The sequence below is a fragment of the Schistocerca nitens genome, chromosome 6 (genome assembly GCF_023898315.1).
Source record: "Schistocerca nitens isolate TAMUIC-IGC-003100 chromosome 6, iqSchNite1.1, whole genome shotgun sequence".
Classification (NCBI taxonomy): Eukaryota; Metazoa; Arthropoda; class Insecta; order Orthoptera; family Acrididae; genus Schistocerca; species Schistocerca nitens.
In genome coordinates this window covers 249,949,856-249,966,304 of record NC_064619.1, presented here as the reverse complement: position 1 = coordinate 249,966,304, position 16,449 = coordinate 249,949,856, and the positions used below count along the sequence as shown (strand labels likewise).

General features: G+C 38.0%; 1 protein-coding gene across 2 annotated transcripts in view; it reads left to right on the top strand.

Annotated features, from left to right (window-relative positions):
* The window catches only part of LOC126263631 (ATPase WRNIP1-like), an 87,732-nt gene extending 72,240 nt beyond the window's left edge, over positions 1-15,492 (top strand). Inside the window, exons 8-9 of one of the 2 annotated variants that reach the window (XM_049960722.1) lie at positions 11,086-11,216; positions 15,055-15,492. In XM_049960722.1, coding sequence (XP_049816679.1) covers positions 11,086-11,216; positions 15,055-15,152 — 229 coding nt within the window. In that variant the 3' untranslated portion in view covers positions 15,153-15,492. Of the gene's footprint in view, positions 1-11,085; positions 11,219-15,054 lie in introns of those variants that run through there. The other variant, XM_049960723.1, reaches the window with a different exon arrangement.
* Positions 15,493-16,449: the final 957 nt, after the last annotated feature.

The window sequence follows — 16,449 nt, the reverse complement described above, 5'->3', positions numbered from 1 at the left end:
GATTGTGCATCTAACTCATTTTCCAAAACAATAAATTTATTTTCCAAGACATCAATGTTTTCATTCACACTTTTTAATCCATCTGACAACTAATTTTTTAGCTCCAAAACTTGATTACCAAGTTGGTCTATTTGGTATTGTACCCTGTCCATTTTATCGTTGTTTTCAGTTCGTATTTCCGTTAACTGATCTTTAACCACATTAAATTTGCTATTGTTATCTGTTTTTATTTCTATTAACTGATCATTAACTGCACTCCGTTTTGCCAAAATCAACTGCATAATATTGATTTCACTGTTTCTTTGCAGTCTACACTTTCACTTGGTTCAAACCTGTCTAGACTGGGTCCTACAGCTTTCACGTCTATATCACTACCCTCATCTCTATTCTTTTTTCTAGCAACCAGACATGTCCACTTAATTCATCCGGTCTGTTGTTGTTGATATTATCTCGTCACTGTTGATCCAACTTTGTTGTGCTACATGTTGTTGTTGTGGTCTTCAGTCCTGAGACTGGTTTGATGCAGCTCTCCTTGCTACTGTATCCTGTGCAATCTTCTTCATCTCCCAGTACCTACTGCAGCCTACATCCTTCTGAATCTGCTTAGTGTATTCATCTCTTGGTCTACCTCTACGATTCTACATAAAAATTGCAAATACAAATAATTGTCCTTTCTTCCTCTGCAACAGACAAAATTTCGTTATCAGTCAACAGATCACAGCTGACACCTACACTTGTAATCTTACCTTCCCACACATCACTATTAAAATTATCTGTCTATAAAAGTTTCAAAAGCTTAAAGAGGTGTAAGAGATACAAAAGAAGAATTTTTTACTTATCTTCATTTTCTCTTGTTGTTGTTGTTGTTGTTGTCTCGAAGTCTTGTGTCTAGGGGTGCATTCTTGAGGCTGAAATTTTGACTTAGTGGGTTCCTGGTATCTGAATAACTGATGAAAATTTGCCTATGAATATCTTTTATTGTATCCCATTCTTCTATATCACACTGACTTCACAAGGTCCACTTTCATAAAACCTTCAATTACATTGTTGTTCACAAGATTAGCAAAACACTTATGTTTCCATCAGAGGTGTGCCCACTACTTACAAACTTTCTTGACAGCAGTAGAATCTTTACCACATTACATCATTATCTTATAAATGAATCCAGAAATAAATTTAATAATTCGCAGCAGATTGTGAAATTAATAATATGAATTTTAAGTATGCCAGAAATTTCATAACTTCAAGTATTTCTAAACGAATAATTTTAACTGTACATACAGAGTACTAATGAATTGATTTCTTTTTACATATTTTAGCCTGAAATCAAATACATTGTATACAAAATCGTATGAATGCTTTGAGGGAAACAGCTGAGAATGTTCACCTATACAAGAATCAATAGTAAAAATTCTATTGCTTATTTCTATATATAAAAAAAAGGTAATGTTAGAGGAGGGTGTCCCATTACAGTACCTAACTCAGGAAAGCATGGTATAGAGTGTTTTTCCTTAGTGCTCAACCATTTTCACATTTCTCTTGTGGAGTCCACAGCACCTGCAGGGCTCAATCATCACTTTCTGCACTGTGGCTGCATTTTTCTTTCTCATATCTGCACATAAATTCCAACAAACTCAGTCATAGTAGATGCTCTTGAACTACTACTAATTCAAGTGACGTTTTTCACGTGCACATCTTTCATCGATCTAGTAAATGGAAAGTGAGATGTGTTGCTATGCTTTGTAGCATCTGTGAGTGAATCATTGTCAGCATTCAACAGTTCTAAAGTGCTCATTTCAGTTTCGTACATGGCAAGTCACTTCAAGTGGATTCCTAGCATTCTCGAGAAAGTGGATACTTCAAAGTATGCCTCTCCGAGATGCTTTGGGAATAATGGAAGATGCAGTTCAGAAAGTGAGTGTTGTACCAGATCAAGTGGGTGGTGGTGTTTCCAGTAAACTGCAACCTGTGCTGAATAAGAACCCACGATACTCAAGTTGTGTTATTTTGTCTCTACTATTTTATGGTGTAATCATAGAACCCTCTTAGAATATTATTCCTAGCACAGTCCCTTTGTGTAAATATGCACCATGCACCTCTGGCTTCTTGTGAAAATGAGTGATTTCTCTCTGTTTAGTTTTCACTAATTCCAGTGTGACTTAAATGATTGACTAGGAGACATTTGTACTTCCAGCACCTTGTGGCAGAAGTGAAGGGATTAAGTATTAAGATAGATAGATATTTGGCTAACCTACCTGTGAACTTTTATTTTCTAGTATAAAACAAAATAAAATAAAGTTTTACATTTTACATATAATTGCTCCATTACATATCTCACCAATTTTGGTTACATATTTATGTTTATATTTCTTAATTTGATGTTACATAAAATTTGGGGATTAGTGATCAGTCTAATCAAAGTGAATCAGAATACTACCTAAAGATCAAGTAAGAACCTAATTGAAGTTGTATGTTATCAGCTAACCATATGTTTTCATTGCAGAAACTATAATTTGAAACCCTGAAAATCAAATATTTATATTAATGTTGCACCACATTGTGCTATATGTTAATTATCTACAAATGTTAAGATTCTGGTGATGTGTTAGCAAAATTGAGGAAAGCTCCATCCGGTCAAACATAAGACAAGGCTGCAACTTATCATAAGCAATGGCTTAAGGAAAGAAATTCTGAACAGAAATGAAGATGCAAGGAGATCATTAATAATGCTGATCTATTCCAGTGACTTTATAATATTGGCTGAAGTGACTTTATAATATTGGCTGAATCTGGAAAGCTTGGTATGTCCAGTAAAATCGGAAGGTTTGAATGAATGGAATGGGTAGCCAGCTCACTGAAAAAGTTATTTGTAGTTTTACAGGACACACATTGTGCAGTTGTTTCAGTTACATTTGCAGACGCATAAAGATCATCAGAAGACTAAATAAAGAGAAAAATCAGTTTCATATAAGTTATTTAATAACTACCTCTTACAGTTCTAGGCACTAGTGTTATGTACCACTACCTCACCCTGAGCCTGGGCACATCATATTATTGAGTTGAAATCTGTGTGGGAACTCTCTTCTAGTGTTCCGTAGTCTTATTAAGTATAATATATATTCACTGTAAAAAGTGAAGCATCTAAAAGAGGAGATGTAAACAAAATGAAACTTCATGGATTGAGAGGGTATGTGATGTTTTTCAGTGATTAAAAAATTGATTCAAATTTACAAAGAACTTGGCAGTATCAGCCCATTGATCAGTATGATGTTGCACACCTTCTGACTGGGATATGTGCACTGATAGTTTGGGAAGGGTGTTGTAAAGCCATTGTATCCTCTCCTGAGATAAGCCGGCCTGCAGCTTTTGTAACTGGAACTTGATATCCTTGATACTGGCATCAGGACAGATTTGACATCAGAGCTGGTCCCACGGGTTCTATCGGACACAAATCTAGGTTTCTTTCTGGCCATGGGAGTATGTCAGCATAACACAGATAGTTCATAAAGACATGTGCCATGTGCAGATATAAGCATTGTTTTGTTGAAAAAGGCACCACAATACTGTTGCATGAGAGGCTACATATGAGTACAGAGAATGTCTGTGGTGTACCATTGTGCTGTCAGAGTTCCCTCAGTCACTACCATCCGTGACCTGAAGTCATACCCAATGGCTGCCCACACCATGATCCCAGGAGTAACGCTGATGTGCCTCTAAATATTGGAAGAATGGAGCCTCCCCAAGGTCACCACCATACTCGTTGCCAATGGTTGTCCATGGTAGTGGAGAGCCATGATTCATCTTTGAACACAGTCATTTATCAGCAGTCAATGGTTCTTTGTCACAGCGCCATTCCAAATGCAATTGTTTGTTTTGTAGCATTAATTGCAGCCTAAGCAAGGGATGGTTGGTTAGTTAGTTAGTTAGTTAGTTAGTTAGTTACTTTCATGTTCCATTGATCATTTTGCACGATAAATCGTCATGATGTGGAATGAGTCATTTTACATTCATATTGCAAATTAATTTGTACATATATTTGTACTCTAAACGTCACCATATAATATTCCTCTTCCCCAAAAGGAAAACATGATGTACAGATTGAGCTAGCAATTCCTACCCACTACCTTTTACGTATTACAAACATAGCAATTCTTTTACCAAATAGAGGGAGTTGTCAAGAAGAAACTGTTTCATTTTATTTACAAATTTTACCTTGCTGTCTGTTAGTCGTTTTACATCACTGGGTAAGTGGCCAAAAAGTTTTGTTGTAACTTTGTGCACCCCTTTCCGTGCTAAAGACAACCTTGATGTTGAGTAATGAATGTCATTTTTTCTTCTAGTATTGTAATTATGCACCTCATTGTTCCTTTTGAACTGTAGTGGATTATTTGCAACAAACTTAATGAGGGAATAAATATACTGTGAAGCAGTAATCAGAATGCCCAACTCCTTGAAAAGATGTCTACAAGATGATCGCAGGAGAGCTCCACATATTATTCTTACGTTTTTGGGAGTGAAGACCTTCTTTCTTAAAGATGAGTTACCGCAGAACATTATTCCACTTGACATTACTGAATGAAAATAAGCAAAATATGTCAACTTACTGATTCCTCTCTCTCCAAAATTTGGTATGATTCTAAGTGCAAATGTGGCTGAACTAAGTTGTTTTAGGAGTTTCAAAATGTGTTTTTTCCAATTAAAATTCTCATCAGTGTGGACACCTAAGAATTTTGAAGTTTCTACCCTATGTATTATTTAATCACTGTATGTTATCACTGGTGCAGTACTCCAAGAGGTGCAGAACTAATATAATGTGTCTCTGTGAAATTCAGGGTGAGACCATTTGCAGAAAACCTGTCGATGATACTTCTGAGAATTTTTATTCACCATTTCTGACATTTTTGTCTGTATACTGGGAGTGATTACAATGCTGGTGTCATCTGCAATTCTGCTTGTTGTACATTAGATGGTAGATCATTTACATATATGAGAAACAGTAGTGGACCTAAGATTAAGCCTTGGGGAACCCCCATACGTGATGTTTTTCCCCCAGTCAGAATTATTCCCCTGGATTCTGTTGGTTGAATTACTACTAAGTACAACTTTCTGCATTCTTTTGGTTAGATATGACATGATCCATTGGTTGGCCATACCATCAACCCTATAAAACTTCAATTTATCTAGGAGTATACTAGGATTCACACAATCAAATGCCTACGATAGGTCACAGAAGATACCTGCTGGTGCTATTTTGTTATTTAATGCTTGTAATATCTGGTGGCCGGCCGAAGTGGCCGTGCGGTTAAAGGCGCTGCAGTCTGGAACCGCAAGACCGCTACGGTCGCAGGTTCGAATCCTGCCTCGGGCATGGATGTTTGTGATGTCCTTAGGTTAGTTAGGTTTAACTAGTTCTAAGTTCTAGGGGACTAATGACCTCAGCAGTTGAGTCCCATAGTGCTCAGAGCCATTTGAACCATAATATCTGGTGTGTGAACATGTAAATAGCATTATCAGTAGAGCAACCCTTCTGAAACCCAAACTGTGATTTGCTGGGGATATTATTGTTGCCAAGGTGAGATACTATTCTAGAATACATCACCTCAAAAATTTTGGAAAATGATGTCAGCAGTGAAATAGGTCGGTAGTTACTGACGTCTCTCTTGTCATCTTTCTTACAGAAGGGTTTAACAATGGCTTATTTTAGTCTCTCTGGAAAAATACCTTGAGTTAGTGATGCATTACATATTTGGGACAATACCGGACTTATTATATGGGAACAAATCTTTAGTACTCTATTGGAAACAACACCAAAACCAGAAGAGCTTTCATTCTTGAGAGAATGTATGACCCTCCTAATTTCAGAAGTTGAAGTTGGTGGTACATTCATATGATATGATTTTATGAGAGTTACTTCTTTGATATATTGCTGTGATCTTTCTCTTGAACTGTTGGTCCCTATGCTTTCTACTATGTTTAAGAAATGATTATTAAGTACATTTGCTACCTGTGACTTGTCATTTATAACCCTTCTATTCAATTCAATAGTAATGTTATCCTCTTCTGAGGTTGGTTGTCCTGTCTCTTGCTTCACTTTATTGTCCTAACTATGTTGTCAGACATACTGATTTCTGACATTATATGCATGTTTCTTGATTTTTTAGTAACCTTTGTTAGCAATTTTGAGTAATTCCTTAGTCTGGCTGCTGCCAGTCCGCAACCGACATGCGGGATGACATACAGTGTTGCAGAGGCCATCACTTGGTATCTGATGGCCGTCACAGATGTGAAGGGGTTACATTGTGTCTAGTGCACAATACAGTTGTCCTCCCTTGGGGCAGTCAGACGTGGTTGATAGGAACAGCGATGACGCATTATCCAGCCCTCCTGTTCCCATGCAGTCTGACATTAGGCTGCTGTCATCCGAATGCCACACATACCTGTATTTGGATATTGCACTACTTGACCAACCAGCCAAATGCAGATTTAAAATAAGGTTCTTTTCTTCAAACTAACCTCGAGCACATCAACTCTTTTTCAAAATATTATTCTCATCAATACTGTAATAAATTGAAAGGTTTCTTGCTCATATTCTTTTCCTTCTTCCAACTCTAATTCAGATACATATGGCATATGTAATGAATATTGCATGAAACTTGCTTACCACTTTCAGAACTGAATTTTCTAGTGGAAGAAAAATTTTTATTTATATGGTAATGTTCTTAGGTGACGTTTTAAACGGTTTTAGATGCAAGATTTATACAAAAATATGTTCTCCTTTTCAAAACATATGTTATACCCTTGGTTCCATTTTATGGACTAAAATAATTAATTTGCAAAATTTTCTGTATCATAATAAGTAACAAAATAATCATTCAATAACTGATGTACAAAATAACAATAATAATATTCGCTTATACTGTGGAATATAGCAAATCAACTACATTCATGTATTCTGGTGGTCACCAGCTTCTGCGCACTGTCATGAGATGCAACATTGACTTGCTGATATTTTCATAGTGATTCCAAGCAGTTGGCAGCACTTGTACATGATGCAAAGGTAGAACATTCACAAATGTGTATCCCAGGTTTCCACTGGAAAAAAGATGCTTCTGTTGCAGTTAAGACACAATCAAAGTCAGTGTACACAATTGTAGCCAAAGGATCTGAAAGGATTAACGTAGATGAAAGAATACGCTGACAGCTCACCAAGCTTGTCCATATAAACCAGAAAGCACAGCAGAATTAAGATTATTGCTGTGTAAAATTACAGAATGAGTACAAAAAGAATTTCAGGTACCACAGTCACACATAATTATTAACCAAGAAAGGCATAAAGAGAAGGCCAACATTTGGAAAGTTTTCATTGAGTGAATAAATGTGCCTCATTACAGAGAATTTTTTTAAATAATGAAACTGGAGAATAGTATAAAACAGGTAGTGTAGTATAACGTAAAATGTTTTGTGGGTTGACAAGGTTTTAATGGAAGTTGTTCTGTGGGGAAGGTGAAGGGAGGAGAATAGAGAATCGTGACGAAACTGGGAGTCAGAATTGGGTGGGAGCAATGGAGAGTAATTCACTGAAGCCCAAAAATCTTGTATTGCTTTTTGCACAAAGATATGGGGCTGACTACACAGTGTTAAATACAGAGCAAAAAGTTTTTCATAAAGGTATTGCATTTGTAACAACAAACTGTGTTTAGTGTATGCAACAGTAAAGTACTATTTACCTTAACCAGCTAATATATGAAAATAAGACGTAAAAATTCTGTGTACAGGTTGTGTCAAAACAGCAGGAACTATGAGATATAGGAATGCCAGAACACACAGTAGGTGGCAGGAGAATACACATATAAAAGCTATTACAGTTTGCAAACTTTCGGAGCCAGTGGCTGCTTCTTCTGGTAGAATGGTTGAAAGGGAAGAAAGAGGCCTGGAGGAAAGGAATGATGAAGTTTAGGAAAATGGGTGGAGTGTGGGAAAATCACGTAGAACTGCAGGTCAGGGGAAACCTAACAGATAGGATAAGAAGGAAAGACTAAACTGCAGTTTTTCCTTCTCAACCCGTCCAGCGAGTCTCCACTGACCTGGGGCTCTGGGTGACTTTTCCCCTTTTCATAAACCTCACCAGTCCTTTTCCGTCTCCCTCTTCCTTCCGCTTCTTCCCTTCTGCCAGAAGGGCTCAGAAAGATTGAAAATTGTAGTACCTTTTATAATGTGTTCTCCTGTTGCCACTTGGTTAGTAGGCTTTTATCTAGCCAATCATATTATATTTTCAAAAATTTTTTTCATTATAAAACACTGTAGGTATGTTAATATACAAACATATAAACAGTACATGGTAATACATTCATACATTGGTACATATAAATACATGCATATTATTGCTTTGTTTGGTCTGTGCATCTTATAATGAAACTGCTGAACAAGATATAGGTCAAATAGAATCAAATAGAATACTGTGCTCAGAGCAAGATTAAAAAAATGAAAAGGAATTAAGTGTACTTTCATCCACTGTATGCATAATGTATTTAGGACATGGTTTTCTTAAGATTTAAATTATGTGAGGGAGAGGAGGAGGTCGTGTAGTTAATGCAACTTCATCTCCAGGTACTTGGCACCAGAATAAAAAATATGTTCGATTGACAGTTCCTTTAGTGTTGTTCTAAAGTTATTGCTTTCATACCTGATTGAAAGGGATAAGGGATAGTTTGTTGGAAAGTAGGCTAGAAGTCTGCCTTTCTTAATTTGTGTGTCATGGTTGTGGATTTCTCCGTATGTTGTAAACATATCAGTGTTCGTGTTGGCTGTGGCTTCCCCCACCCCCAGAGGGAGAAGGGGGGATGAGAGAGGGAGAGAGAGAGAGAGATGGTTTTTAGAATATAAACACAGGGGACTGGCAACGTGTTAAGGTCTTTGAAAATAGGTTTGGTGTCTTATCATGATGAGGAAAAGTAAGGACATGCATTTTTAATATAGACTGTCTGACAAAAATAGTGAACCATCCAGATGAAATGGTTTGATGTCAGTTTAACTGTACATCTACAAACCATTAGCAGGTATGTAAATGACAGTTGTAATTTTGTAATTCTCAGTGTCAGGTAGGGTGGTCACCAAAGGGCAGTAGTAGTGTTGTTCATGTTCAGTGTTATTACTAGGCCTGTTAGAATATACACAGTTCATCCCACAGAAAAGTGGCTGATGTGAAATAAAATACAAGTCATTGGTACTTTGTAGTGTAGTGTACATGCCTTTTTCATTCAAAATAGTCTCCTTGTGAGTCAGTACAGAACTGGAAACATTGGAAAAAATGTTAAAAACAATTCCATGTTTCATCACCCATTACGATGCATGACAAGAAGTCTGGGTCCCCACTGGCAGATTGTTTCATGTCTTTACAGTATTCCAATCTGCAATGTTTTTGATTGTCCATGAATGAGTGGGGCACAAAGCAACAACAGTTTTTCTTTTTGCCCAAATTTTCACTCACAATGCAATGCACAGTTATTTTAGGAATTCCAGTGCGCTCCTCACTTAAACTGGTATGTTCACAATGATCATTTCGAAGAATTTCAGCCGCTTTTTGAACATTTTCTTCATCTCGAACTGTTGCTGATGCTCTTGGACATCTGTTGTCTTCAATGCTCTCTCTGCCATTGCAAAATCTTACCTACCACTTAAAAACGTTTTCACTACTGTAACACATTGTATCATTTCAAAAGTTTCTGTGGCACTATTACCCGCTTAGAAAAACTTAATGTTCGCACATTGCTCCGTTGCCTTTTTCATGACCGAGGGTCAAAACATACTGTTACAGTTTTGTTTATTTTGAGCAGTTTCTGACGCCAGTGCTCTTCCTTTTAAAACGGCAGGTAGTCGAAACATCACGCTACTTAATTCCTGCATCAGATCACAGAATCAGCCACATTTTCTGGGGGATGGACTGTTTATAACGGAATGTGAACACTGTCAGATGTTGAGTGGTCACTATAAAGGACATGGAGATGGAGATGGCATGTATTCACGTGAAACAGCATTGTTAGCACCTGACATTGTTTGAAAGGAGCCTCATTGTGGGTCTCTGTTTCACCAGCTGGTCAAGATTTGTGATATATAGATTTGTGGGGCATTCAGGTGTGACAGTGAGCCAATGATGTACTGCACGGGAATGTGAGAACAGGCATACTCATTGTCAATGTTCCAGTTGACCGCATCTGATCAGCACAAGAAAGAACGACTGTATTGCGCACTAAGTTCATTGCAGCCCCTTCACATTTGCACCCACCATCCAAGAATAAATAATGGACTCCCTGCAACATTCTATGTCGTCCTGCATCATTAATCAGATAGCAGCAGTAGCTAGACTAAAGTATTACTGTCCTGTGTGTAAGCTACTGTTAACACTACAGCACAAATGGCTGTACACGGAATATTGCTGTGACTGAGAAGTATGAACTGCTAATGAATGGTGTCGCACAGTGTTCAGTGGCGAGTTCCAGGTCTGCATTACCCCGGAATACGATCTTCAGCGAGTATGGCAGTGACCTTGGAAGAGGTCCCTTTCTTCTAATGTCATGGAGAGGCACAGTGATGCTACTTCTGGTGTCATGATTTAGGGTGCCATCGGGTATGACTTTAGGTCACATCTGATAGTGATTAAAGGAACTCTGACTGCATAACAGTATGTCACCAGCATCCTGTGTCCTTGTATGTTCCCTTTCATGTGACAGTATTGTGCTGCCAGTTTTTGAGACAAGCTCGTCCATCATGGCATGTGTGTCTGTGACCTCTGTGTGTGATGCTGAGGTGCTCCCAAGGCCAAAGAGATCCACGATCTGTCCCAATAGAACATGTTTGCGAACAGCTCGGACATTAACTCTGTCCCAGTGCCAGTATCTAGAATGTCAAATACCAGGTACAACAGTTGTTAGTCAGCTTCCCACAGGAGAGGATGCAACAGCTTTATGATACTCTTGCCAGCCAAGTCAGTGCATGCGTGCAGGCCAAATGTTTCTTAATGCATTACATTTGTAGTTTAGCTATTGTTCGTAATTACAGTCTTTACATGAGAATTCTTATTTTCTGTAGGGCTCCAAAATCAGTGGAAGTATATCGTGCATTGGTTCGTGCAAAACAAGCAATTACAGATTACAGGGGTCCACAACCCAGTGTGCCTTTACACTTGCGAAATGCTCCTACTCGCCTAATGAAAGATCTGGGTAAGTACTGTCTTCCCAAACTAACTTTCAAATTGGAGAATTAACCCAAAAGTGCAGTAGACAGTGATGTATGATGTATGTATTTTACATGAAAATGGAAATTGGTTGACAGTGAGGAGCATGAAATATATATAATTAATAATTACTTTAAGCTGTCACTAAACAGAAAGGTAAAACATATCCATCAATTGTGCCATGGAATTGTTCACTATCCTTTGTATAAAAGACAACCATTGTGTCACTGCAGCATTCGTGCTAGCACTTGTTATGACTTGGCACTCATGACCTTGCTCATATGATTGTTATACAGTCTTGCACTCCACTGGGCATTCACCTCCCACCATAGTCAAGACAATTGTAATTTCTCTCGGATTAAAGCAGTACCAGACGTGAAAGCATCTACCTTATATACCGTCATTAAATTTTGTTTATCACCTCAAAAAATAAAGTTATGGGAACAGTTTCTTGTTTGTTATTAGGTACATGTATACATTTTTGGTACACATTGAAATCCTTACTCTACAGTATCGCTGCATGCCTCTAGAAGAACCAAAATAAAATAGTGCACCCCATTTTCTTTTTGAAGTGATATTAAAATTCTTATGACTGCCCACCATACTGCAGTTACTGTATGGCATCCTATGTCTGCATTTGCATGTGGACCATTGTCATTTGCACTCCACCCCCCCCCCACTCCCCCTCCACAGCCTCCATCCCCCCCTCCTCCTGTTTCAACAAATCATCTTCAGTTACACAATACAAAAAACTACGTCTAATCTCAAAAAATAGTTTTATTAAAAAGCATTAATGAATCTCAGTAAGCAACAGTTAAAAATCAGGAGAATAGGAAAAGGCAAATCACATAAAATAACATACAGTGTTTTGTACAACAGTATTTAGATCACATTATTCCTCTGTACATAACACAAAACTTCATGCACTCTCAGTTTAACCTACCTTTTAAAAGAATTCAGTCCTCACAAATATTCAAGATAATTAAACATGGTACTAAAAAATCATTAAATCAACTGAGGCCACTTATTATGAAAAAAATATCCTCATTCAATTAAACAAATTTGAAATTTTACAGTCATGAAAACCCTTATCTGTCTCTAGTTCCTAATCATGCATTATACATCAAAATATTCAAGTTAATTCGTTACAAATACAACCTAACTATGTAAGGGTAGTATAGACGTAATATATACATCATCAGAAAAAAGAGGGGGTGCTTTTGCTGACTGCAGCCTTTGTAATGCTGATCAGACACAAAATTTCATATATCACATAACAATACTTAAAAACAAAATTTTTGCCAAGGCTCAGGGCCCAGAAAAATAAACAAACAGTGATTTTGTGTGTGTGTGTGTGTGTGTGTGTGTGTGTGTGTGTGTGTGTGTGTGTGTGTGTGTGGACACACACACACGGCAGGGAGGGATAGCAGGGTATGAGTGAAGGAAGATGCTGTAATGCTGCCTGGGTTTGGTTGGAACAAGAAGTTATCTGCTGGGTGCAGCATCAGGAGAGCTGTGCTGAGGAGGGGGCTGGAGGGAAGCAGAGGAGGAAAGGACTGCAGATAGCTCGATTAGTACCTCTGTCCACATCAAACCTACTGACCACCAGCAGTAAATCCATTTTGACAGCCGTCACCCATTCCACACCAAGAAATCCCTTTCATACAGCCTTGGCACTCAAGTTTGAAACATCTACAGTGATAGCAGTTTCTCTCCAATTATGATGAGGATCTCACTGAGGCCTTCACAGACCAAAATAACCCTCCCTTCCTTGGCCAGGAACAGATCTCGACAAAGAAGTGACCCATTCTCGTGACTCAGTACTACACAGGACTGGAGGAACTGAATCAGTTTTTCTCCACCAATTATGAATATTTCTCATCACGCCCAGAAATGACAAATATTTTCCCGTCCCTCCCACACTAGAATTCCATCACTTAGCCAAACTGTACAATATCCTTGTCCGTCTCTATTCCACATCTGCTTCTCAACCTCTTGCCCCATGACTCATATCCCTGAAGAAGACCCAGGTGCAACACCTGCCCCATATTTTCTTCCACTTCTGCCTACTCTACTCCGGCCACAGGCGTTTCCCACCCCATCAATGGCGGGATCAACTTTGAAACAGCCATGTGGTCTTCCAATTTAGCTGCAACCACTATGCTGGATTCTGTGTGGACATGACTACTAACAAGCTGTCTGTCTGCATTAACTGGACTATCCAGTTACCAGTCTTGCTGTGCAGCATGATGTGACTCCCATGACTTTCACAAACCATGACATCTGGATTCATCCCACCAACACCAGCTTTTCTGAATTGCATAGATCTGATCCCACCACCTGCCTGTAACCCCTTCTGTCCTCCTACTTCCAGCCTTACACACCTTCCATCCCCCCCTGCCCTTAGATCATCTGCATAACTCTTTTCCTTTTCTTGTTTCTCTCCCACCACCATCCTTCCCATGCTGCACCTAGCATCCCACCATCCTGTCAGTGTTGTACCTGCTACTGGCAGCACTACAGTACCGTCTCCTCCCCCTTCTCAACCAACACCTCTTTTTTACCACCACTATTCACTCCAGGCATGATCGCCACTCTCAGCAGTGGTACCACAGGTCATGGAGACTACAGTGACTATATGTGTGTGAGTTTTGCATAACAGATGTCGTTCTTCTTGGCAATAAACTGTTGTGTGGAAACAAAACAATTACTGGGGATTAGTTTGGCCTTTTTTAATTCCTACTTAGCCTTAAGGATACAAATTCCATCTCAGTTACAGTATTTCATGATTAGGCAAAGAGGATATCTTTGTATAAGAAACACAGCATTGTTTTACTAAACATGGTCCTATCGGATATGGTATGGCATTGCTTTCCTCCAACTTCTGAACTGAAGACTTAACCAGTTATGGGAAGACCTATATTTTAATGTTTACTTCAGACCGCAGTGCAACACAGCATTTTTCACATAGACAGATCTGTCCAGAGGTGAAAGAAATGATAAATGATGGATAAAAATTGTATGACTGACTGAGGATTGAAGCTGAGAGCTTTGAATCCTTAGTCTGGCACTTTACCACGGAGCCTCCAAGTCACTCTCATATTGTGATAAAATACGCCAGGGTCCAGTCGAACTTTCAAATGCTCCTCAAAAAAGACAGGTGCAAAAATGTCATCTTACAACACTGTTTTCATTAGGTCAGGAGAAAATTTCTCTGCTTGGCACGAAAATGGCATTGATGACAATGAACTTTCTTTCTGCTGCGTTGGTACATGTTTTGCAATAATGTAAGGAAACTGCCTGCTTGATATTTTAAACCATTTCATTTATATTTCTTTTAAAGTAGTCATCTTGTGTGTGTTTCAGTCAAATGAGTGAAATGCAGTACTGTTTTGTGTTTGTTCTTTTCTTGAAAAAGGACATGTTTTATTTCCAGCGAATATTCTTCCAACTTTGGTGGGCTGTATGAGTCTTCTGCTTGATTTTCATCTTTATGAAATGGGAGATTATTTAAATGAAAGATGTCTCAAAACTACAAAGACAGGTGGAAAAAATCGAGGAGGAACAGGATATGGTACTACGTAATTGGGCCTTATGGGTATATAAAATAGATGACATAATTTGAGGGTAATTGTGAGGAGCAGGATTCTTAGACTATGTTCTTTGAATTGTCACATGTTTGAGTAACATTGTTATGGAGTGTTTACACGAAATGCTCTTATTCTTCATTATGATCACAAGCAGAATTCAACAGAAGAATCTTTCAATCTTCCAAGGCACTTCAGTGTACATATATTGTGTTCTTTCTTTTTCTTTTTTTTCAGGTTATGCGAAGGGCTACAATATGGCTCACAAGAGCATATCAGGGCTTCATTATATGCCTAAAGAAATGAAACATATAAATTTCTTCAATGATAAATGAAAGAAGTAATGCTTCAGAGACTGCAGACAATAGTGCTTCCAGCTGTTGTGCAAGTTTAAGAGAATAGATTAGAGTGAAGTTAACTGTGTACAGAGAGATTCTTTATATTAGGAGAAGTTATTTTTGTAGCAGATGAGTAATTATGTACTGTGTTACCAAAAATGTTATAATTATTATGCATGTTTTCTAATTCTCCTCCACCTTTGTGTGTGTGTGTGTGTGTGTGAGAGAGAGAGAGAGAGAGAGAGAGAGAGAGAGAGAGACCATAAATGTAAATGTTATTGATCCAATGTCCCTCAAGAAGAATAAAGATTATTAAGACTTAATATAATATTTAAAATCTGTTGTTTTATTCATCAATTTCAGTTGTTCCTAATGCACATTGAAAATTTGTGCAGTTCACTTATCCTTCCTTTGTTACTTTCAGTAATAGAAAGTAGTGTTCAACTACTTTGCCAATCAGGAGTCACGGTGATTGTACCATAAATTATTAACGTATTTGGAAATAAGTGCTTCTGAAACTTTATTTTGAATACCTTCAGGTTTATGGTTACAAGGAAACTAAAGATTACTTGCAGATTCTAAATACAAAGATGTATTTCTGTAAAATAATAATTATTGAGACATATGCCAAAATTATCATCAGTGCTTAGATCAGACTAACGATCTAGCAAATGCACAACAGTAGCTAGCTTTTGTTATTCCTTGGGTTTGGTTACATAGATATTTTCGTTGGCAATCATTAACCACAGCCATGGATATGAGAGAGCAAAATTCACAAAGAATGTACTGTGGCATGAGGCAAATAATGGATTATAGGAATATTCACAACAAATTAGTTTCTAATGAAGCCTTGTTAAGAGTAGTTTGCCAGTGCAGTTTGGAAACTCCCTAATAGACATCACTTAAGACACAGATGTTATACATACAAGGTGATTATTATTAGAGTTATACTTTCAGACCACTGTAGAAATAACACCACTGCCCAGACAGACATCAAAATTGCAACAGAATATTATTGGAGAAGGGGAAAATGTATGGCAGAAGAAAAATAAATAGTTACAAAATGTAGCAATAGATGGCGCTGTAAGCATCATAATTTAATAGTGGTCGACTACAAATGACAAATTAATCGTACAATAATGCCTAAAGTGTACGTTTGACGTTAAACAAGCTGTACTACTCAGTGTGCATGGGTGTACAGGTGTGGTACTGTTAGTTACTGCCCATCCACTGCAGCAAGGTAAAAACACATCAGATGGGGAAAATATGTTTTTAATTGTGCTGAGGCCAAAAA